A 24,592-nucleotide genomic window follows, 5' to 3' on the forward strand; every position below is an offset into this window, starting at 1 on the left:
AAATAAACACTTCTTCACATGTGGCCTTTACTGTCCATTAGGCAAAAGTTCAATAAGATGAGAGCCCTTGTTTTTTCATGTTCCTAGCACATGTTCAGTGCTAGAACATGTGGACAAAGAATATTTGTGGAACAAATGAACAAACCCCCCGATTCAGACTCTATTACTCTGTTACAACAATCTCTGTTTGTTTCATTAAGGCAGCCTGACCTGCTTGTACAACCCCACGGGAATGATGGACCAGAAGCTTCTCAAGACCCATGCAGCTTTCTAACACTGCAGAGCACTTGGTCTGTCACGGTTTCCATTAAGTTTACACTTACTACCAGATACTCAAGTACACTTTGCTTTTCCTCCTTTCTCAACTAGCCCTTGCTGCCATCCGACCTTTAGTATTTAAGACAGCGACAGCAGTGACTACAGAGACTAATTACCCTGCAAGGACCACTTCCATATTTAGGATGCCCCTTATTTTAAACTGGTGGGATGTGACAGATAAGAAATTGGCAGGGGGCAATGGAAATCAAGCTAATGATTTTTATAAGCCCGCTGCCTTTGGCCCATCTCCCAACCACACAATTGGTAAACACAGGCATATTTTCCTAGTTTCATAAGGGCAAGCAGTAAGAACATTTTTCTAATTTTAAAAATTCTATATCATGTAAAGCAGAGTTTATTTTGGGGCATAAACAGTTCCTCCACTTCTGCTTATGGCAAAGTCAAGCTAGTATGTAAACATGAAACAGGGTAAGGAAGCAGTTCCCCTTTCTGGCAGAGAATAAACTTGAGAAGATCCTCTGGAAATCAATAACTATGCAATCTGGGCTTGCTGCCCACTGCATAGGAGCCGCATGATTATCTAATAATGCCAGAGGAAGGTTTTTTAAAATCGAAGGTTAAAATTTTACATAAACACTAATATTACTTCCTTTTTATAAATTTTTAAAAAATTAAGCATTTTCTCCTTAATAATAGATGTCTTTCCATTTATTTTATTTATTTTTTATTTTATTTATTTAATTTTAAATAGTTTCATTTATTTCTTTTTATTTAATTTCTATTTATTTATTAATTTCTATTCTATATTTTCTAGATATCTTTCTCATCTATCTTTAAAAGAAACATTACAAATAGATAGCCAGTGGGGATTTGCTATTCTGATGCAGGGAGCTCAAATCTGGTGCTCTGTGGCAGGTGGTGGGGAGGGGAGTGGGAAATAGGAAGGAGGTTCAAGAGGGAGGGGACATATGTATACCTATGGCAGATTTATGTTGATATATGGCAGAAACCAACACAGTATTGTAAAGGGTTATCCTCCAATTAAAAAGAAATAAATTTAAAATTTAAAAAAGAAAGTACTACATTTTTAAAATATGTTTTAGATTTTATAGACAAGAGATATTTTAGGTAACAATCCTCAACCCAAGTTATTGTTTCAGAACTGTGAGATTTTTTTTTTTAATGTTTAATTCATCTCAAATTCATCTCCCCTTTAGGAAGACGTTATCAACACATGCCTGGGCTTCCCTTGTGGCTCAGCTGGTGAAGAATTCGCCTGCAAGAGACCTGTGTTCGATCCCTGGGTTGGGAAGATCCCATGGAGAAGGGAAAGGCTACCCACTCCAGTATTCTGGCCTAGAGAATTCCATGGACTGTACAGTCCATGGGGTCTCAAAGAGTCGGACATGACTGAGCGACTTTCACAAACAAAATAAAAAAACAAAATCAACACATGCCAATTGACAGGCAGGAAATCAGTTTTATTTCAACCAGTTGGCCCATGATGCGAGGTTGCACCTTCCACTCTCTGGATGCTGTGGCAGGGTCAGCCTGAGCAGGGAAGTAAAAATAGACAACGCTGCATTGGAGCCACCAACCTCGTTCAGCACCGTTACAAAGACAGGAGTTTATTCATTTCCTTCCAGGTGCTCTCGTATAATGTCATTGCATGAGCCCCACCAGGGAAGGTGAAGATCACAGCTTACCTTGCGGAGACTGACATCAGCCCCCAGCATCTTGTCCACAGTTGGCCTTGGCAGAGAGAGGTTGAGATGCAGGAATTCAGAGAAGGTTTCATTGTCTACCAGGAAGTCCTGAAGTTTCAAGCCTGTGGGAGAAATAGTGTTTCATTTTCATTTCATGAGTAACTAAAAAGAAAAAAAAAAAAGTACAATGGAGCAAAATATCCTAATATTGATTACCTCATTTTAAACCAATTGAGCACATAGAGAAATGAAGTTCAGGGGATTTTGCCTTAACAGCAGAGACGTGAAAAGAGTGCTTTCTGAAGCTGTGAAGTACAACACTGCTGTACACACACACACACATAGCCTTTTCTCGCTTTTCCAAGAGTAAGTAAACAAATCTGAGATTTGTGATCCTAACCCCACAGCTCCTATCTACCCCACTGCCATCTCAGACAGCTAAACTCAGAGATATTTAAAACGTTATTCCCACAAACCCCAAGGGCTGGTTTCTTCTTGATGCAAAACAGTGGTTCTGAAACTTGAAGAGGCATCAGAATCACCTGCAGGGCTTGTGAAAACTGGTCCCCTACCCCCCAGAGTTTCTGATTCAGCGGCCTGAGGTGAGGCTGGATAATTTGCAGTTCTAACAAGCTTCCAGGCGTGCTGTCACCCCCTGGTCTGGGGCCCACCCTTAGAGAACCACGGGGGCAGAGCACTATGCATATCAAGGTGCTTTCACAAACCTGGTCTCCTTTCTATTCCAGACATGGAACATGTGATACAGAGCTCCCACACCCAGGCCGGCCCCTGCTTTAAGAAAATTCGCATGCATACATTTTAAAAAAATCAACACTAGTAAATGATTGTATTGCTGCAGGGTTTCCTACAGAATCACTTTAAATAATAAACCCTCCACCTTTACAGAAAAGGTTCCAATCCAGTGTAGTGAAGCAGAAAAAGCACTAGCCAGAAATCCAATTTTAGTCCCTAGAGTTGGAGGCTGTGCCTAAGTGGTATCACTTGGATATTTCATATCATCTTTCTGAATTTCAGCTTCTTTATCTCCAAACTGTGAGGTGATCAGATGCTTCGCGGGTCCCCCTTACTGAAATGCTCTCATTTTCTCTGCCATATTTCATTTGAGTGTCCACTTCTCCTTCTGCCCCTCTCTCATAACAACCCAACTTCATTCAATAAAGAGAAGGCCGGCTCATCAAGACATCACTGAGAGACTGCAGCCCACAGGCCCTGGCATGAACCGACCTCTAGGGGGCAAACCTAGCAAACCCAAATCACTTAACTGATGAGAAATAGATGTCTGATCAGAAAACAGGGCTGTGAGGTGAGGCTTAAAAAGAAGACAGGAGTTAATCCTGGGAGCTAAGGGGGTGATGTGCAGAGATAAAGTAGAAGGAGGTCTCAAAATCCAGCCAGACTCTCATCAGTGCTGTCTGATTCAGGCATGTTCTGCTAAAGTAAACTTTTAATAATCTCAGTTGGTAAAGAATCTGCCTGCAACGCAAGAGACCAGGGTTCAATCCCTGGGTCCAGAAGATCCCCTGGAGAAAGAACTGGCAACCCATTCCAGTACTGTTGCCTGGGAAATCCCATGGACAGAGAAGCCTGGTGGTCTACAGTCCATGGGGTTACAAGAGTTGGGCACGATTTAGTGACTAAAGCACCACCACAGAAAGGTACAGAGCCTGACTCACATCTCTAGAGAAATAGTTCTCTGGCTACACCTTATTTGTCTAACTCCCAGTTATTCCCCATGACACATTTTAAGAAGTGGTCCTGGCCGAGTGAGTGTCCCTCCTGAGAAAAGGTACTCGGGCAGGCTGCCACACTCCCCATCACATATGATACTGCCCTCTCACCATCGCATTCACTTCTGTAGCTGCCAAACCTCAGAGCACTGAAGATTCACCTAGGGACATGCTAAAATGTAATTTCTTGGGCTGGATTCCTGGAAATCCTGAAATAGTAGCTCTAGAGTGGGGCCTAAGAATCTATATTTTAATAAGCATCTTCTGTATTTCTAATGCAAGGGTTCTGAGGACCATCCTTTTAGGGCTGTTGTTTTATTTGCATATTATCTCCCCTAGACTATGCCTCTGGAACACAGAATTTGTCTTTTATCCTTGCATCCCAGTGCCCAGATCAGGCAAAGAATTACTGATCAATGAATGATGACTGGAAAATAATTACCAGGAGATGGGATCAGGGCTGGGAAGATGTCAGAAGTATCTGAGGAGCATCAAAGATTTCCTTTCAGCTGTACAGGTCCAAGAATGGCTTGCAGATATTGGGGCGACTCCCAGGCTGCACCCCAAGAATAAACAGGACCCCTGGTCACTAGAACTGCATTCCCAGAGACACAGTGACACCCTCGGTATCCCAGTAACCCAAAGGCAGGGGTAAACAGGAAGAAGACAGGAAAGTTAGTGGCTTCAACTGCAGTCTGACCTGGAAAGCCTGATACTGACTGTTGTGGAACAATGAAAAAAGTCCCACACTGAGGGGTGAGAAAACCTGGATTCCGCATCCATGTACTTGCCAGGTCATCTCACCTAGCTGTGTCTCCACTGCCTCATCTGTAAAGAGAGGAGTGAAAAAAAAAAAAAAAAAAAACTTCCCTGAGACCCAGGCAGAACAGAATGTGCAATGAGCTAACCTGGTCTGTGAGCAGGCAGGCCACTCCTGAGAGTGAAAAGCCAGAGCAGGAATCGACACTGTGCCAGGCAAATTCAGAATAACCTCCTCCCTCCAGAGCAAGGCTGCTGAAGGGTGGAAGGCTGACCCCACTGCACATGTGATGAGTCTAGGTCACGAGCAACATGCTTTAGTCAAAGGAGCATGCGCAGTGCATTTACACGACGTTTCAGTTAAGTCAACAGGCTCTGCTGATGAGAACCTCTGGATGTGATCAAACCCAGCCACCTCTCAGTGAATCCTCTGGATGAGCCAGAAGAGCCAAGAGGTTGATTACACAGTCAACGACCTTTGGCAGGGCACGTGCACAGGGTGGTGGGGCGGCCATGCGGGGCGGGGTGGCAGCAGGGAATGCCAAAGATCCCTGGCTACGAAGAACCTGCATTCTGGTCACATGGACACCACACGCGTGGATTCAGGTTTACACGCCACGAACACCAAGCTGCAGCCAGCATGGGCGCAGGAAGGCAGTGCGGAGCACGCTGGTTCTCAACCTCAGCTCCTGTGAGACTCCTGAGGGGGCTTTACAAAAATCCCAATGCCTGGGCCACACCCCCTAACAACTTCTGCATGATCAGAACTTCTGCTGCTAAGACACAGGCATCAGAATTTTATAAAATTCCACCATGATGATTCCAGCCAAGTTCGGGAAACATTAGTGAAATGAAAAGTTCAGGGGTATAGGGACAGAATAACTTAACTTTGATGCTGGACTCTGCTGTTTATGAATTGCATGGCTTTGAGAAATTCATTTTGCCTTCTTGAGTCCAAGATTTCTGATCTAGGAGGTAAGGGTAACAGTACCCACTTTTCAAAGGTATGAGGATTAGAGAGATTTGCATGTAATGCATGAATGCTTCCCAAGTGGCTCAGACAGTAAAGAATCTGCCTGCAATATAGGAGACCTGGGTTTGATCCTTGGCTTGGGAGGATTCCCTGGAGGAGGACATGGCAATCCACTCCAGTATTCCTGCCTGGAGAATCCCCATGGACAGAGGAGCCTGGAGGGCTACAGTCCATGAGGTCACAAAGAGTCGGACATGAGTGACTTTCACTAACACTAGCTAATGCATGAATAGTGAGCAGGGGGTTCATGGTAGTTGCTCAAAAAATGATAATAATTTTGAGATTATTGAGAAGGGTTTACTTCACTCACCTTGACCAGTGTACCACAATGATGTATAGAGAAAGGTAGGGACACAGATACTTCCCTCAAGGAACTTCCAAGGATGATAAGGGTGATGAAGAGGCAAATCAATAGAAAAAGCAGAGCGAGGGATGACAGAGCCAAAGGAAGGCAATTCATGGAAGCATTTGACCCAGATGAGCCTTATCTGTTTCAAGGGGGGAATCAGGCTGAACAGACTGAAGCCAGGTTCTGAAAAAGAACAGAGAGCCGGAAGTCTCCAGAAGCTGTGGCTGATGAGGAGAGGGTAAGGAAGACATCCCAATGATGCAGGGACCAGGACACCCTGTAGCCATAGTGCTATGTACACATGGTTCTCAATGTTTCTGAGTGAATAAATAAACACAAGCAGATAAGCATAGAAGAGTTTCCTCAGAACCTAAGATCTGGGGAGTAGGATGGGAAAAGGAAGAGGACGAGGTACAATGTGAGGCCAGAGGAGGGTGATTTTGTACCTGTGGTCTCCAGTTTTCTCCATTTTTTTTCTTGGCAGGAAAATGAGTGGAGAAGCCAATAATATCAAGAAAGCCTGATATGTGAAATGGCCCTTCTCCTCTTGCCCTAGCTAACTTTGACCCTTCTTTAAGATTTGGGCCATGAGTCACCTCCTCCAGGAAGCCTGTCCTGACATTACACCCTCAAGCTGGCTCAGGTGGCCATTCCCCCATACCCCAATAGCCTTCTATGTGTGCTTCCCCCGAGCTACAGTTGTCTGAGACCACATCATTTTCTCCAGAAGAAGAGAAGTGCTCAAGGGCCAGGACTTGCTCAAAAGGACAGCAGTGCCTGGCACGGAGGAGGCATCCCATCAGTGGTGGATGATAAAGGAGTGGATGAACACATATGAGTGAATCAAGTTATGAATTGAGATGACCTGCTGTGGGTAGCGAAGGGTGAAACAGGATATGAGTGTGAGACAAACTAGGTCAAGATAGTGCTAGAGTTTTTCTAACCTCCTCAGCTGTATCAGCCCAGGGTCAGGAGGACAGTCAGGCATGTGGGAGCTGGAACCAGGGCCTGAGAAGTGTCCATAACAGGATAAATGAGGATGACGAGCATCTACCTCACCGCACTGAGCTGAGGGTTAAAAGAGAAATGTACCTGAAGTCCCAGCATAAGACCTAGAACCAAGGAAAGTCCTCAATAAAGATGGTTAATACCGTCATCACTTTCAGGAAAGACACCTCATTAGCTTCAGTGCTAGTCTGATCCTAAAGTATATGCTTTCAGAATAGATAAGAACACAGAAGTGACTTTGCCAACCAAGTCAATATTGAATTTATGATCCAAGGTATGTGTGTGTGTGTGTGTATGTGTGTGTTATGTATTTGCCTGGCTGAGTTCCTGAGTCAGAGAGAATTATGAATTCTTTCTGCTGACACTGTCATAAGGTGAAGAAAAGGTTGAAGCTGACTGGTTTGCCTAATCAGAACTTTAGAAAAGAATAAAGAAATCTAGCATTTTACAGAGAATCAATGGGAATGATCACCTCTACAACATCACTGTAGGGATGGGCATAGATAGAAAATGACTAGTAAGAAAAACCAGTCATTGGACACTAGAAAGAAAACACTTAATGGAAAAGACAGTCACTTACTTGGCCATTTAACTCTTTCCATGTGAGCTGACATAACCTCGATTTTCCTATCTGTAATGTATGGGTTATAGAAGATCTCAGGGATTGTCTTATTGTTGGTACTAAAAGGTACACTTGGGATTACACAGCATTGGACTTGGCATTAGAAAATCTGAACTCAGGTCCCAGCTCAGCTGTTTTCTAACTTCAATTGTGAACCTCACTTTTCTCCATTTTTGAATCTCTCTGGGTCTCAGTTTCCTTAGATATAAGATGAGCTAATAACATTCATAGGTTGTTGTGAAAACAAAGATCAAGAAAGTGAAAGCAGTCTTTTGGAGGGAAAGAGCCTCAGGAGTTTACAAGGGTAACTGAGAGGCTATAAATACTGTCACAGAATATGGTCATCAGGGAACTGGCCCGGTCACTAAATTAAACATGGGTCCCTGCTGCCTGAAGAGAAGACTGAAAGTCACCATCCAGCAAAAGGCCCCAAGATAAGGCTCCTGTTGCCATATCTCCAATGCGGACCAAAATACTTGATCAGCTGAAATCAGCCTCCTTGGTTTTGCCTGGAGAAGCCAGCAGTGGTCTGTCCTTTTCCAGACAGCTTTGCTTTGTATGCAGGGAGGTGGGGCAAAGAAAAGGAGGGGGAGAAAAAAAAAAAAAGAAAAGAAACCAATTCAGGAGCTTGGCGTCCAAAGAACAAAACAAGTGAAATGTGTGTTTGTGGGCTGAGGACGAGCAGGACAGAATCCTCAGTCCTTGCCAGTCCTCAGGGCCAGGCCTCTCTGAGCAGGCTAAGGAAACACTTTCCTGGCAGGGGAGAAGGGTGTGGCAGGGAGGATCACTGCACCAGGGGATACAGGGGGTGGGCGTGGGGGGATGCTCTCATGGCCACCCAGTGTTCCTTCTGCTTCTCCCCAGCCTGCCTGAGCTCCGCGGAGAAGCAGGGAGGAGGGAGGGCAGCAGCCCAGGAAGGCGGAGGAGGGCAGTCCTCAGCAGAGCCTGCAGCAGGGTTACTCCCGGTCAGTGACCTCCAGTCCCCAGCTCCAGTTTCAAGATCGCTGTAGTCTCCTTTGTTTAACATGAAAAGAAACCACAGCGGTCAGCTGCTTGAGAAGTGGGTGGAAGAGGCAATTTGAAAAAAAAAGAGAGAGAAGTAGAGAAAGATCATGTCAGCTTCCAAGGCCCAGATACTCTTCTTAAAAGGACCCAAGGAGGTCCCCCAGCCCTGACCTTGTTCCAGGGGCAACGGCCTAGAGAAACTGCAGCCAGATTCTCACTCCTGGCTTTACTCGGCTTAAGCAGGACCTTGTATAAACAAGACTGCGAAACATCTCTCTGCCAGAAAAGAGCTGGGAACAAACACACTCAGGTGTCTTTGGGGGCATTTTTTGTTGTTTCAATTTGTTTTCCTGATGCTAGGGCTCCACTTTCTTCTTCAAGGATAGCTCCCGCCTGCTTCACTGAGACAGCTGGACCCTCCCGAGGAAAACCAGGGCTTCCCTGGGAAGTTCAGGGTTCTGGAGGAGGGGGTAAGACAGGGTGACCTGACTGCTCCCTGGGGTGACTCCTTACAGCAGATGAGAGGAAGCTGGGAGCTGGGGTGCACACAGCTTCGGGAACTCCTGCTGTTCATCTGGGCCAGGAGTCCCAACCCAGAAGTTTCTTTCTCTAGAGTGAGGGCTTGCCAAGGATACCGACTTGAAAGATCCCAAGTTCTGGAGTCTGACTAACCTGGTTCCTATCTCAGTTCCAGAATTTTCCAGTTATGTGCCCTTGGAGGCTTAAACTCTCCAACCCTACATTTTTCTGTAAATGGAGATCAGCTATATAGGGGGTGGATTAGGTAAACAGTAATGACAGTATAGAATGCCCTGAATACTGATTCACACATACTGCAAGAGAATATTTGTTGTTGTTCAGTTGCCCAGTCCAACTCTTTGTGACCCCATGGACTGCAGCAAGCCAGGCTTCCCTGTCCTTCACTATCTCCTGGAATTTACTCAAACAGAAAATACAAGTGGAAAAATTAAACAAGTTCAAACAAATGTTGATAAAGTCTTAGATGACACAAGTGAAGAGTTCCTTAGAGAAACCACAATATTTAGGGTTGTGTTTCCTGATCCCTTTATGGCAAGTCCTGGGGCAGCCGAAGTCTTCTGAGACCCACAGGACCATCACGGCTCCAGGAACTACAAAGTCCACATGCTACATAGAATGGAATTTGATTAATTAATTAATCAAGAAATTTCTAAACAGCTACTGAAGTCAAAACACTAGAGCTACAGTTCCAAGTAGTAATATTTCTCAGAGCTCCTTGAAGGCAGGAATCTGTAATAAAAGAAATGTTGTATGAAGACAGGATCCCTGCCCTTGCCTTCCAAGAGGAGAGGGACAGAAGGTCAGGGGAACAGAGCTGTAAACCTCCCAGCTCGCTCTGCCACTCCAGAATCAATCAACACTGAAGTCAGGGGATGGGAAGAGACCTGACACATCTTTCCTGGATCCAACTGCTAAGGCAACAGCATACCTGCCTTACTGAAAAGCAGGCAAGGTGGAAGAAGTGGTCAGGAGCCCCTGGAACAAGGATTCATGACAGCTGATAATGGTAAGCTGAATGGTAAGCAGGCCCCCAAACAGGCAATGGAGACTGTGGCCCCAGAGGGAGAGAGTGGGTGAGCTGCTCACACTGGTCAGGAGCTCTGTAAATGCAGTAGGGATGGGAGGCACAGTCAGGCTGGCTTGGGAAGCCCAGAAGGGAAAAAAAGATAACACTGGGGAGGTGGCATTAGCCCCAGGGAGTTCCGGACCTAAAGAGAAAGAGAAGAAGAGACAAGAAGTCTTCATTAGACAAAGCAAAAAAACAGCTGGGTGAATGCTGTGTGGAGGCCCCTTTGAAGGCCAGGGAGGTAGAAAGGAAGGGAAGGATGCCCAGAAAAGGCAAGGAACAGAGAGAAGGTGAGATCAAAATAGGAGGAAACAGAGTCCAGAGACAGAAAGACCAAATCAAACAGAAGGGGCCAACAGAAAATGATCTGGGAAGAAACAGAAGAGTTGGAGAATTCAGGTGTTCTGCCTAAAAATGAGACCAGAGGCTCTTAGCACCATGAGTTAGGGATCAGAATCAGCCTGCAGGGCCCTGAGAAGCCAGGGAACAGGGGAAAGGAAGACAAGTTTATGAATTAGGGGCTGAGAATGGGTTCTTTCCAGGCCTGGATTAGGAAGAATTGTTCATATATAACGTATAAATTGCTTAAGTTTCTCTTATTTTTAGAATTAATAAAACGTCTTAAGGGACATGGTAGTGCTTTGTTGGCAGAGGAAGAGGATTAACATGTACCGAGCATCAGACACATTGTATGTATTATTTTCTACAATCCTTAAAACAAGCTTATGGGAAAGGTATTATTTTTCCCATTTTTCAAATAAGGAAACAGACCCAGAGATGTTAACATCCTGCTCAAGGCCACAGAGCAAGCAAGAGGTAAATTTGAACCCAATCAGCTCTGGCTTACAAACCTTTGGCCTAATACATTTACATTAAGTAAATAATTTTATTCTTTTAAAATGCTTTATAAAGATTTTGCCACCAAAAACTGGCTATGCCACTCATGGAATAAGGCAACGTGGCAACATGAGTTGGTGCAAAGATGCTGAACCTTGAGATCAGACAGACACTGATTCAATTCACAGCTTTACTCAGTCACCTTGGGCAAAAGACGTAACCTGTGAGTCTCAGTTTCCTCATCAATAAAATGGGGATAATAAAACCAAGGTGTTGTAAGACTTGAATGTAATAACATATTTAAATGTAAAATGGCATCATGACCTGGTACAACTTAGTCTGTTGGACAAAGTCTCACTCTAAGATCGCCCCTCTATACCTAAACGCAACAGTGATGAGAGCGCTAGAAACGGAAAGATTTCAAGGAGAAACAAACTGGAGTTCCATATTGCTCTTTGCCACCCACAGGGTAAATAAATCTCATCCTGGAAAAGCGGGAGACATGAAACACTATTCTCGATGTTAACAATCCAAACTCTCTAAAGGCGGTCTGATATCTACGGTACATGCCGTCCAGTAGTCGAGCACAATTGTGCTTTCTATTCTTGTCTGGGCAGAGCTGACCTTTGATTCAATTTAGTTTGAGCAATATTTCCATACAGCAGTGCAGTGCTGCATCCCCCTGATGGCAGCCCAAGCTGGGACCAGACCCTGCCCTGGATGGAAACCAACAGGCTGGGTTTTGAGGCGCTGCCTGGCCCTGACAGGTCTGGGGAACTCTAAGGTCTCAAGTCAGAACTTCTGGTAAGTGCATATGGACGTGAATTGCAATCACCCAAAAATTTCAAGGATTTCCAGTCTGACAATCTAATGTTGACACACGGGTCATCTGATCTCCCGAGAAGACCCATAAGGGGCCCCACAAGGACAGAAAACAAAGTTTGAGGCTGCAGCCTCAACTTTAGCAGCTGCTCATATGGAAAGAAGGGGGTTAGGAGGGAAGGAGAGTGGCTCTGAGTCACAGGATGCTCTTTCTACACCGGCCTTGGTGAACGTTCCACCCATGTCTATTACGGTGAAGCCAGGAAGAGGAGGAAGTCTGGCATTTCTCTCGGAAGCCCTCTTATCTCCGCCCTGATCCCAGTCCATCCATGCCCAGTATCCTGTGACCTGAGAAATTTCCTGGCTACCCTGGGCTGCTCCCTATAGACTGTAATAACATACAGAGTGAAAGTTTGGAGTTCTAATACTCTTCTTGCCCTTTGCCAGCTGAGCTTCCTTAGGCAAATAACTTAGCCTCTCTGAACTTTAGCTCCTTTGTGTACACAAAGAGGAACAAAGTTCCCTATCCCGTATGATGGCCATACAATGAACTGAAGTATAAATGAGGTGCTTATGATGTGCCAAATGTTGTGCTAAATGCTTTATGTTTATTAGCTCATGATTCCCCATGATAGCCCTGAGAGGACTATTAACTCCATTTGAGAAAACTGAGACACGAAGACACAGAAGTATCCAAGGTCACAAGTCACTAAGCAGCAAAGCCGGGACCTGGACCAAGGCAGTCGGCTGCCAAGTGGATGTTTACAAGATGACAATTTTACAACCTCCTTCCCTCAACTCCCCGCCACAGCCAGCTACCTTGCCATGTCACCAAAGCCTGCCCTGCCCTCAGGGTATCAGGTCTTTCTGACTTTCAAAGATTAAAGTAGAATTAAGGGACTTTCCTGGTGGTCTGGTGGTTAAGACTCTACCTTCCAATACAAGGGATGTGAGTTTGATCCCTGGCCAGGGAACTAAGATCCCACGTGACACGAGGCCAATGCAGCCAAAAATAAAGTAGAATTAAAGGTCCATGCAGTGAGGTTTCAGTATTACCTGTAACCCCAACAGCCAGAAAGTTATGATCCATTTCCCTAAGTAAACTCCAGCATAACCCTCAGGACTTATTTCACAAAACTCTTGGTCAGAGCCACATCAAAAAGGCCAAAGAAGCCAAATTTGTAACATGAATACATAGCAAATAACAGCCAGACCATTGACACTCTAAAGTCTTGCTGAAGGGATAGACAGACTCAAGAGCCAGGTCAGGATCAGTGCTGCCCCAGGCCTCCCCTCCAGTCCTTCCCTCTTTTGACCCTTGACCTCAACAATATGGGATGTCTTCCAAAGGGACATCTCCAGTGCAGCGACAAAGTGCCCAAAGTTCTTCCTTGCTCTTCTTTCCTGGCAAAGTTCCCATGAGCTTCAAAGGATGCTACGTTCTGGAGAGAAGGCATTGCAGAAGCCCTTGAATCAGGAGCTGTGGGAAGCCAGTTGTAAACCTAGTCCTCCTCAGGGGAAGCTGAGCTAAGGCACCCAACTTCATGGAGCACTGTTCTCATGGGAAGTGCCATTCACACGGACTGTGGTATACATGGCATCCTCAGAAATGTGTGACCTGGCAGCCTAAGTAAAGCCTGAAAGACCTCCCTTAACTGTCCCCACCTACCTCACCTGGCCCAATTCAGCAGGTCCAGAAAAATGATCTTCTGAGGTCCCACATAGCACCTACTGAGTGAGTGAGTGAAAGTGCTCAGTTGTGTCTGATTCTTTGCAACCCCATCGACTATTCAGTCCACGGAATTCTCTAGGCCAGAACAGTGGAGAGGGCAGCCTTTCCCTTCTCCAGGGGATATTCCCAACCCAGGGATTGATCCCAGGTCTCCCACATTGCAGGCGAATTCTTCACCAGCTGAGCCACAAGGGAAGCCCTAGTACCTATTGGGCTTCTGTTAAAAGGACTGCTGTGGCTATAATGTGAGACAGGGCCAGACACATAGAGACATAAGATCTTGACTGAGAATGAAAGCTGCTGAGTCCCATGCACAGGGGAGACTGGGGATCTGGCCCTCCAGTTACACGACAAAACCCTGTCCACTGCGCCAGGCCACAGCAGATAACAATAAAGAAATGACAGCGCCTCCTCAAGCCAAGAAGGAGAAGACTCCTGAGAGTTCCTTGGACTGCAAGGAGATCAAACCAGTCAATCCTAAAGGAAATCAACCTTGAATATTCACTGGAAGGACTGATGCTGAAACTGAAGCTCTAATACTTTGGTCATCTGATGTAAAGAATTGACTCATTAGAAAAGACCCTGATGCTGGGAAAGATTATGGGCATGAGGAGAAAGGGTCGACAGATGATGAGATGGTTGGATGGCATCACTGACTCAATAGACATGAGTTTGAGCAAACTCCGGAAGATAGTGAAGGATAGGGAAGCCTAGCATGCTGCAGTCCATGGGGTCACAAAGAGCTGGACAAGACCGAGTGACTGAACAACAACTTCAAGCCAAAGAACTGTCCCTGGACCAGCATAAGAAATGGGGAGGCTGAGGGAGCATCCAGGGTTAAGAGAAGAGACAAGAGCCCAGCTACCTATGAAAATGAGGGACAGTGTGGAGCTGGGGAACTTCTTGCAAGAGATGTGAGGGTGGCCCACCCCAGGAGGTACTCCTCCTAACTTCCAGCCAAGTAGGAAGCCTTAACCACTACATTTGGTATAAACTTGAGAGGGTCCATGCCCATGTTGCCATAGAGATGAAGGAAAGTTGTAGTCCGGATGCCAGGATTCGAGAAAGGAGCAAGGCACTGGAGCAAAATCAATGTTTGGGCAGAAACATCCAGCAGGAAGCAAGCTAATGAGCCCATTAGGTATCAGTGAGCAACTCATTTTAAGTAGTTCTAAAGGAAATAAGGATTTCCCTTGTGGTTCAGATGGTAAAGAACCTGCCTGCAATGCGGGAGACCTGGGTTTGATCCCTGGGTTGGAAAGATCCCCTGGAGGAGGGCATGGCAACCCACTCCAGTATTCTTGCCTGGAGAATCCCCATGGACAGAGGAGCCTGGCCGGCTACAGTCCAGGGGGTCACAAAGAGTTGGATACAGCTGAGCGACTAAGCACAGCGCAGCACACAGGAAATAAACAGCAAAGACAAAGAAGAAAGCGAAGGGACACCTCCTTCCCCGGCCCAGTCCTGATCTGAGCAGCTCTGGCCCCATCGAAAAGGCCTCAGTTCTGGCCAGCCTGCTGGCCATCCCACTGGAAAATGCCAGATTCCCAAGAGGAGGCAGTCGACTGGAGTGGTGCACAAGCCTGCAGGGTGGTGTGGAGGAAGAGGCCGAGGAAAAAGACAGTCCTTCCCGCCCCCCCAGGTCTCTGGAGGGGCAGATGCTGCTGTGTGAAGCCTGAGGCTGACACAGTTTAGAGGGCTCTCTTTAGGAAAAAGAGCGTTTTTTAAACATCCTACTTCGGCAAGTTTTGATTGCTGAGATCCCTACCAGGGCCTTGAAAAGGGGTTCTGAAAGTGAAACTCCTTTAGCTTCTCAGTAAATCCACCTCAAGCCTCTGGACTCATAGCAGGCTTTCCAGGAAATGGCAACTCACTCCAGTATTCTTGCCCAGAAAATCCCATGGACAGAGGAGGAGTCCATGGGATCACAATCGGACACAACTGAGCGACTTCACTTTTTCTGGAAAGTAAACCTTGTAGAAGAAAGCAAGCCAAGACTGTTCTTAAGACATTTTTGTCATTATTATTAATTGAAACCCCTGGGGACCTGGGTTCACACAATGGATCGACTTGAAAATGACATGTGCTGGGATTTTATACTTTTCAAGGTGCTTTCATTTGACCCTCAACATACTCTGTGAAGCAGAAAGGACAGCTATCATCTCTCCCCTTCATTCTGCAGATTCACTGGCTGCTTGCCATGTGCCTGATTGTACTGTGCTATCTCGTTGATGTTTGGGACAGGGTGACAAACAAGGCCCAGCCCTGCCCTCCAGGGGCCACAAGCAGGGGCCAGCCCACAGCACTAGTCAGTCCCAGGTGATGCCCCACCCAGGTACCAAGTTTTCAAGAGGCAACATGTTCAGGTTATTTCACCGAAGTCCCAATTTCAAGGCAAGGAAAGCTGAGGCCCAGAGAAGATAAACAAACTGGCAAAGCCAAACAGGTAGCCAGAAATAGATGGCGAGGAAACTAACTCAGATTAATTGCATGTCAGCTGTGTGCTATGACCTCACTATCAGTCATCCATCCACACAACGTCATCTGATGTAACATTCAACAACCCCCAGGGCTTCCCTGGTGGCTCAGATAGTAAAGAATCCACCCGCAAGGCGGGAGACATGGTTTCAATCCCTGGTTTGGGGGGATCCCCTGGAGGAGGGCATGGCAATGCACTCCAATATTCTTGCCTGGAGAATCCCCATGGAGAGAGGAGCCTGGCGGGCTACAGTCCATGGGGTTGAAAAGAATCGGACATGACTGAGCCACTAAACACAATCCACAGAATACCTGATCTCCATTTTTCAGGTAAACTGAGGGTAAATTTAATTTATTCAGAATAAATCAAAGCATGCCCAAGTTTCACACTTAATGAGAGACAAAGCCTGATTTTGTTCCCCAAAGGAATCTTTTTGTGGGGGGAGCAAAGTCAGCAAAGACCTATTTTTACCATCTTGGTGACATCACTCCTCCCAAACAAATCTTAATACAAAACCCAAAATGCTTTATCTTACAGCAGCAATTTCCAATCTTCCATCTCTACAAAACTACTCACACAAGTTTCACCACACCCACAAAAAATGATATCGTCTTTAAATTAACTTTAAGTAATTTTTCCCTATTTAACAGCTTCCTAAGCAATAATACCATGAAATTATTTTGAGGTGGGTTAAAATTAAAAGTTGTCATCTGTGTACTGCTCAAAACCATCTTAGATATCATACAAGATTCACTTAAAGAAATGCTCTTTGTTGCCAGACTGCATCTCACAGAGACAGAATCTAGACCTGTCACTTTTTCCAGAGCTTTTGAGAATTTGTGCAATTTTCACATTTCCACTGGGATGGAGTCATGACGGGGTCTTAAGAAGAGTGAATGCTCCTCACCTAGACTCCCAAACATTAATTGAACCCCTGTCCAACCTGGATGGATTTACATTTAGGAAGAAAACAAAAGGTCCAAAAAGTTCCAGTGATGAGAAAACTGAGTGAGGCCCCTCTGTAAAGCTTCCTACATGTGCTTATTAGGATGGTTTCAAGGATATGTAGGCTTGACTATGACTTAACTCCTGAACTGGAGGTCCTCCTAGTTGGGAGATTAATGGAACAGCTAGAACAGCTCAAGAGAGCACTGTAGAAATAGCACTGCATGGAGCAGCAGAGGTTTAGCTGTATTCCATTCCCAGAATATCCCTCTGGTGGCAATGCAAACTCGGGAAAGTCCCTCCCCCACCCCTGGCTGGATCACAGTCTTTTTTCTAGAATAGAAGTTCCGTATGGACAGGGGCCATATTTGTTCTGTACACCTCTATGTCCCAGCACCTAGAACAGAGGTTGGGACATTTTAGTGTTCAATAAATACTGGCTGGACATTTGATTCAATCAACCCATTTGTCTATAAATGAACTAACTGACGTCTAAGGTCTCATCCAAGTGGAAATAAAACAATGCCCTAAGCCAGCAAACCATGGGACTAGAAAAGAGTATTTGAGCAGACATCCCCCTGTCCACAAATTATCTGTGGTTGTATCAATGGAGTTAGCAGGTGAAGTGAAAGGGAAGAACAAGATAAGTCCTCTAACCAGATCCCAGGAGCCCGGTGGCCCAGCACAAAGACAACATCAGTTGGTAGGTCTGTAACAGCCTGAATGGCACTGTCCAAAGGGGCTGTTAGTCTCCAGTGGACCGATCCAAACCTCCAACACTGGTCCCACAATCACCAACGACTTGGATGAAAACAAAGAGAGCTATTTATCACACTTCTACATGACAGGGAACAAACAGCGCTAATAAATACAACACATGGCAAAAACAGAATCTGAAACAGTTTGAGTAGGAAGAGATGACATAGAGAATCTAAAAATGTAAAACAGAAAAGAGATAGATACTCTCCCTTTAGGTTCAAAAAGCCAACAGCACAATTCAGAAATGGAGAACAAGTAACTTGCGACACTCTGTGTTTAAAAGGCTTTGCAACTCAGGTTGACTGCACATGGAGAATGAGTCAACTGTGTGACGTGGATGCCAAAAAGCCTCACGCAATCCAAGGCTACATTACAGAAATATGGTGCTCAGAGCAAGGGAGTGAAAGTCCCTTTCTGCTCTGTGCTGGAAGACTGTTGTAATTTCTGATAAACTTTAAGAAAGACAAAGAAACACTGAAACACAACCAACTGCCCTCTCTGAGAGGCAGAAATCAGGAAGTGGGGGGTGTGGTAGATATTCCAGAAGAGGAATGGAGGACTTTTAGCCTAAAATGACAACAGATTTCGGGAAGAGAGGGAAAGAAACACAAGAGTTGTCTATGAACACTTCAAGGGAAATAGGCCAGCCTCTTTCTCTGGGAGGTACAGAAGACCAGTGAATATATTCTGATAATTAGAATACCAATATTCTAATACTGGTATTCTGCCAATACCCAAAATGAGCTGCCGTGGGAAAGGCATGTCCCTGCCACCTGCCACCCCTGAATAGGCAGAGAAGGTTGATGAGGGCAGGACTCCAACCAAAGATCCTTTCCATCTGCAGAGTGACAGCACAAGAGAGCTGAGCCCATCATGCTCTGAGTAGGGGTTTCACTGCAGAGAAAGAGAGATCTCCAAGTCAGGATCTACACTGATATACCCCAGCCGTGGACTCTCTGAAATCTAATGCATGCACGTGTGCGTACTAAGTCACTTCAGTCATGTCTGATTCTTTGTGACCTTATGGACTATAGCCCTCCAGGCCCCTCCAGGCTCCTCTGTCCATGGGATTCTCCAGGCAAGAATACTGGAGTGGGTTGCTATGCCCTCCTCCAGGGGATCTTCCTGACCCAGGGATCAAACCCACGTCTCTTACATCTCCTGCATTGGCAGGCGGGTTCTTTACTACTAGTGCCACCTGGGAAACCCCTCTGACATCTAGACTGTTATTCAAATTCAGCAAAAAGTTACTAATTCCACCTCGGAAGAAGCAACATTTCTCTACATCTCCCTCTGGACTGAGGTCAGGCTCAGTGCTACAAGACAGCCAAGAAAGGTGGAAGCTGCAGGGCAGAAGTGGCCCTAAGAAGTAACTACAGGGCAGACAAGGGTGGACGGAGAGATAAGCTTTGACAGGAGACAACCATAATCAGAGATCTCTCTTCAGAGCTATGGGGAGAAAGTTGTCTGAATGCAGGTTTGGCTTCTCTTCCCAATCCTGACTCATGTCTCTCATTTATCTGCATCTTAGGAAGCACCCACCGAGATCTGAAACTACTCCCCGCCCTATCCCCCATTCACAGTCCATTTCTCCAGCCACACAGTGGAAGGCAGAAGAGCAAGGCCAAGTGCTCAGAAATATATCACTGATGCACAGGAGTAAAATCAGCTCCTGTTTATTGAACATCTACCATGTGCCAGACACTGTGTGAGGGTTCACATTTCACATGGCAAGTTACCAATTACTCATAGCTGAAGAAATGAAGGCTTGGAGAGGTTAAACAGCTTGGCCAAGATAGCACTCCAAAATCATCATAGCTCATATTCACTAAGTGTTTCCTTGGTGCCAGATGCAGTTTTTAAGCAGTTAAGTGTTTCAACTCCTCTACTCCTCACAACAATCCTACGAGCTAAAGTTCTCCTACTGGCTCCATTTTACAGATGAGAAGTGTGGCCCCAAAAGGCCTGACAGGACTTATTCACAAAGTCACCAAGCTATAAGTAATACACTGCAGTACTCTTTCCTCTGGGTCACACTGTCTCTGCAGTAGAAGAAATAACCCTGACTGTCTCTGGTCTACCAGGCAGGGGGCCCCCAGTGGATCAGGAAAGACCCATGCCTTGACTGGTGGTGGTTGTCTCTCTGTGTCCTGTGCTGGGACAGACAGGAGTGCAGGATGGGGGCCTACAGGGCAAGGAAATGGCATCCAGATGGCCTGGCTGTGCACCTAGGAACTGAGCAGCTGGGAGCTCCTCAGAGCTGACCCAGAGCCCAGGCCCGGTCACACCTGTTCTTCTTGTGAAACGACACCTCCCGCTCACCACCTCCCATACCGTTTGCCTCCAGGTAAAGCACAGTCCAGCCACCCAAGAGAAAGCTCCAATACAAGCCTGATTTAACCTCTAGCACTTTACACTATTTCTGTTTTCACCAAGTGGATAGCAAACTGGGAGGCCTCTCAGCAGAAGCCAGCCCACCTATTCCTCCCAACACTGAACTAAGAAAAAAGCACTTTCCTGGAGCGGTGGTGGCAGCTGACTGGTGACGGGGTAATTTATCACTCAACACTGTTTAGAACCACCAGTGCATGGAGATGATAAAAAGCGACTGACTCTTAGTCAGCTTCATGACTGCTTCTGAATTCTCTACAGACTATGCAGGCCATCACAACCTGCATCTGGGGGCATACTCCCACCACCCCCTGCCCCCTGGTCGGCCACTGCCTGGGAGGCTGCTCGCTGGTGACGTCTGCAGCCAGCGCCTCGGCCAGCAAGCTGCCTGCTCCCAGCCACTTCCTAGATGGCAATAAACTGCCCAGGCCCTCACCAGATCAGAGATAAGGATGTCACTTTTTAGAGATCAGAGGTTCAAGTGCTCATTGACTAAATCAAATGACTAGGGGGATGATGAACTGCGTTTTTCTTTTAGACGTGAACTTAACTTTCACTTATCCACATCAAGTTGCAACTCTATCAGCTCTTATACACACAGAAGCATCCCCTGTCTACACATCTGCCCATTCACGGCAACCATATGGCCAACTCCATAAAATGAGGTTGGCAGCGACCTGCACCCCTAACTGTCCTTAAGCCAGGCCAGTGCCATTCCTCTCTAGGGGGTTTCTTTTATGTCCCCAGAGGAGGCCAGGACACTCATAATCTCCATACTTTCTTCTCAAATATATCCTGCAGAGAGGCCTTGCAGCCTAGCCACTGAGGAGGAAAACCCCACAGGGAAGAGCTGAAAGGAACAAGCGCCAGAACGCGTCAGCTGCTGTCTCTCCCTGGTGCAGGTTCATTTCCAATTACGAGCCGATTCACAGACGGTCTTTGCTTACGTGAGCTGGAACGCTCGATCTGGTATAACGTCTTCAAAACTTTGCGTATGTCCTTCATGCTGGTGTCTCTGTGGCTGTACAAGAGAAGCCTCCGAGCGTCTGAGAACAGGCGAGATACACTGCAGGGGGAGCAAGAAAAGCAGAAACATCCTGGTTAGACCAACTGTCTCTCCAGTTTGAACAAAGTACCTGCCAGGAACACCCAGCTTGGCTGCAGGGACCCTGTGGGCCACCCCTGACCCACTCCAGCTGCCCCCTCACCCAGCATCTGAGATGCTATGCTCCTACCCACCCATCCACCCACCCACCCTGCCCCAAACACTCATCCTCATGTATCTGCACAACCAAACCTTACCAGCCTTCGAGGCCCAGTCCACATGCTGCCTCTGTAGGAAGCACTCCCTCACATGCACGTGCGCGCGCGCACACACACACACACACACACAGGCCCCCAGAACCAACTTATCCATGAAACACAGCAGACAAAGTGCCTAGGGCCCAAGGTACACTTAGGGGTTCACAACATTTTTAAATTTCTTTTAAAATCAGGAAAAAATTTCAGAATGAATGCATATAATTAATTTAGCCTGGAATATACTCATCTTTATACCCAACATGGTTAAAAAATAAAAATTTCAAAGCTGTTGCACGGGAAAAGGGGTTCATGAAAGTCACGAAGGCTAAGGCCCATGACGTCGTAATGGGGCCCTGCCTGCCCAGGAGCAGTTTCCTCAGAACTGTCTGGCTGTGTCTCCTGCAATCTTTAGTCCTTTCTAACTCCCTCCATGCTTCCGTGTCTTCCAAGAATCTTCAATGGCTCATTCGGCAAACACTTACTCAGCCTTGCTTATGTCTGTTGTTGAAACCATGAGCCAGGAATACAAAAGTGATGAAAGATGGCCTTCAGGGAGCTTACACCCAGGGCCAAGAAAGACCTATAGACAGAAGGACGGACGCTGAAGTGTGATGGGGCACACGTGAGGGAGGAAAGGTGATCCGAGAGCAGAAAGGATCAAGTTCCCCCAGTCTTGGCTGTGAGCTCCTTGAAGACAGGCCACATCCTCTGGACACCTCTACATCCCAACTTCTGGACCGGCCGTCTCGCACATTTGCTAAATAAGTGTTTGCTCATTAATGCATGAGGCTGATGTGCTGTGTCACCCTTCTCTACTTACCTGCCAGTTTTTCTTTCTTTTTTTAATTAATTAATTTTTTTATTGAAGGGTAATTGCTTTGCAGAATTTTTCTGTTTTCTGTCAAACCTCAACAAGAATCAGCCATGAGTATACATACATCCCCTCCCTTTTGAAGCTCCCTCCCATCTCTCTCCCCATCCCAACCCTCTAGGTTGAGACACAGCCCCTGTTTGAGTTTCCTGAGCCAGACAGCAAATTCCCATTGGCTAACTATTTTATATATGGTAATGTACATTCCCATGTAACTCTTTCCATACATCTCACCCTCTCCTCCCCACTCCCCACCTCTCCACCTGCCAGTTTTTTAAGGAAAGGCCCTCAACCACAGAACGGTCAGCTATATAAAAAATGCACCAAAATGAGCTTACAAGGTTTTAAATTTTGGCAGTAATTCTCCCTGGTCTCATCCTTTGGACTTTATCACACAAACCTTCACAAAAGCACCTTTACTCAAACCCAACCATTTAAAATTCCCCGGAATCTGAGAAAGGAAAGAGAAAGTTTTAACTGACAAGTTTGGGAAAGAAAACCTGATCCGGTACTTACATGGACTTGTTAAAGTTTCCAACAACTCCCGGAGCCTCACCAGGAGTTGGATAACGGAAACAGGGGTTATTGGCATTACAGATAATCCCCTGAACCCAAGGAAGCGTTCCTGCAGAGGGCATGGCTTTGTTTGGAAAATGACCTGTTGAAATTGAGGGAGAGAAAAACACAAGGAGAAACATTAATCCTTTTCAGGATTTGGGACTTGATAGCAACCTTTTTCTCTTTTGCTTCCACCCAAACATTGTTCCATTCCAAACCTGTCCCATTCTCTGAATCCCAGAAATCTGCCACCATTGACTGATCATGAGTTGGAAATGTGGCATCAGATAGCAGTTCTTAATCTACCTGACATCATCTGTAGGGTTGGATTCACGACACCAGCCTTGGGGAAGTGACCAGATCATACACAGAAGGTGTCTGGAGGGCAGCAAGTATGAGATCATCATTCCTTCACCTTCTGCCACCCACTTCACCCTTTCGAGACACAGAGAGACCCTGGTGATGACTTAATCCTCTTCCTTCATATTTAAAAGAAGAAACCATGGTGAGATAAAGTGGCTGATGAAGGACACTCAGGGACTCAGTAGGCAGGACCAGGGGTAGAACCCTTGCTTCTGTGATATCAGTCATGTTCCTTCCCTTACACCTGTGGCCTCCTTGAAAACTCAACATAAAAAAAAAAAAAGAAAACTAAGATCATGGCATCCAGTCCCATCATTTTATGGCAAAGGGGAAACAATGGAAGTAGTGACAGATTTTATTTTCTTGGGCTCCAAAATCACTGTGGATGGTGACTGCAGCCATGAAATTAAAAGATGCTTGCTCCTTGGAGGAAAAGCTACTACAAACCTAGACATTATATTAGAAAGTAGAGACAGCATTTTGCTGACAAAGGTCCATATAGTCAGAGCTATGGTTTTTCCAGTAGTCATGGATGTGAGAGCTGGACCATAAAGAAGGCTGAGCACCAAAGAATTGATGCTTTCAAATTGTGGTGCTGGAGAAGACTCCTAAGAGTCCCTTGGACAGCAAGGACATCAAACCAGTCAGTCCTAAAGGAAATCAACCCTGAATATTCATTGAAAGGACTAATGCTGAAGTTGAAGCTCTAATACTCCGACCACCTGATGCAAAGAGCTGACTCACTGCAAAAGACCCCGATCCTGGGAAAGACTGAGGGCAAGAAAAGGAGCAACAGAGGATGAGATGGTTGGATAGCATCGCCGACTTAATGGACATGAATTTGAGCAAACTCCGGGAGACAGTGAAGGACAGAGGAGCCTGGTATGCTGCAATCCATGGGGTCACAAAGAGTTGGACATGACTCAGCAACTGAACAACAACTTCTTTATCTGTTGGCTCTTCTCAATACCCCCATTACTGTCTTCTGTTCACCTTCTCCACTAGCTCCCAAGCTCCTCAAAGGCACTCAATGAAGGTGCTGATTTAGGATCAAATGTCATCTGTGAAACTACATTAGTTGCTGTTGCTGCTTCTCTATCCACCAAAACAACAATCCCCATCTTGCAGGCCATCTCCTCTCTTTCCGTCCCCTTCACTACAGAGGAACTTCTTACAAACAGCAGGACTGCATGTACAGGCACTGGTGAGAGGCATCAAAGTACACTTTGGTTCATGGACATGAGCCATGGAGCTGCTTAAGCAGATCAAGATAAATGTGCCCTGGAACCTGGGTCTCTTAACTTGAGACCAAGCATGTGTGGATTCCTGTGACAGAAAGTCCAAGGCTCCAGCACTCATCATATTCTCAGGATTACCTGTGACCCCCAAAGAGTTGACAATCATTAAGAACCAAGGCT

At 46.0% G+C, this 24,592-nt stretch overlaps 1 protein-coding gene across 3 annotated transcripts in view; it reads right to left on the minus strand.

Moving 5' to 3' along the window:
* ABCA1 (ATP binding cassette subfamily A member 1) overlaps positions 1-24,592 on the minus strand; it is a 131,853-nt gene that overhangs the window by 70,065 nt on the left and 37,196 nt on the right. For all 3 annotated transcript variants that reach the window (XM_065946636.1, XM_065946638.1, XM_065946637.1), the window contains 3 exons: positions 22,770-22,911; positions 21,028-21,146; positions 1,986-2,107 (listed from right to left, as the gene is read on the minus strand). In XM_065946636.1, coding sequence (XP_065802708.1) covers positions 1,986-2,107; positions 21,028-21,146; positions 22,770-22,911 — 383 coding nt within the window. The remainder of the gene's footprint in view (positions 1-1,985; positions 2,108-21,027; positions 21,147-22,769; positions 22,912-24,592) is intronic.

The sequence above is a fragment of the Muntiacus reevesi genome, chromosome 10 (genome assembly GCF_963930625.1).
Source record: "Muntiacus reevesi chromosome 10, mMunRee1.1, whole genome shotgun sequence".
In the NCBI taxonomy this organism is placed as follows: Eukaryota; Metazoa; Chordata; class Mammalia; order Artiodactyla; family Cervidae; genus Muntiacus; species Muntiacus reevesi.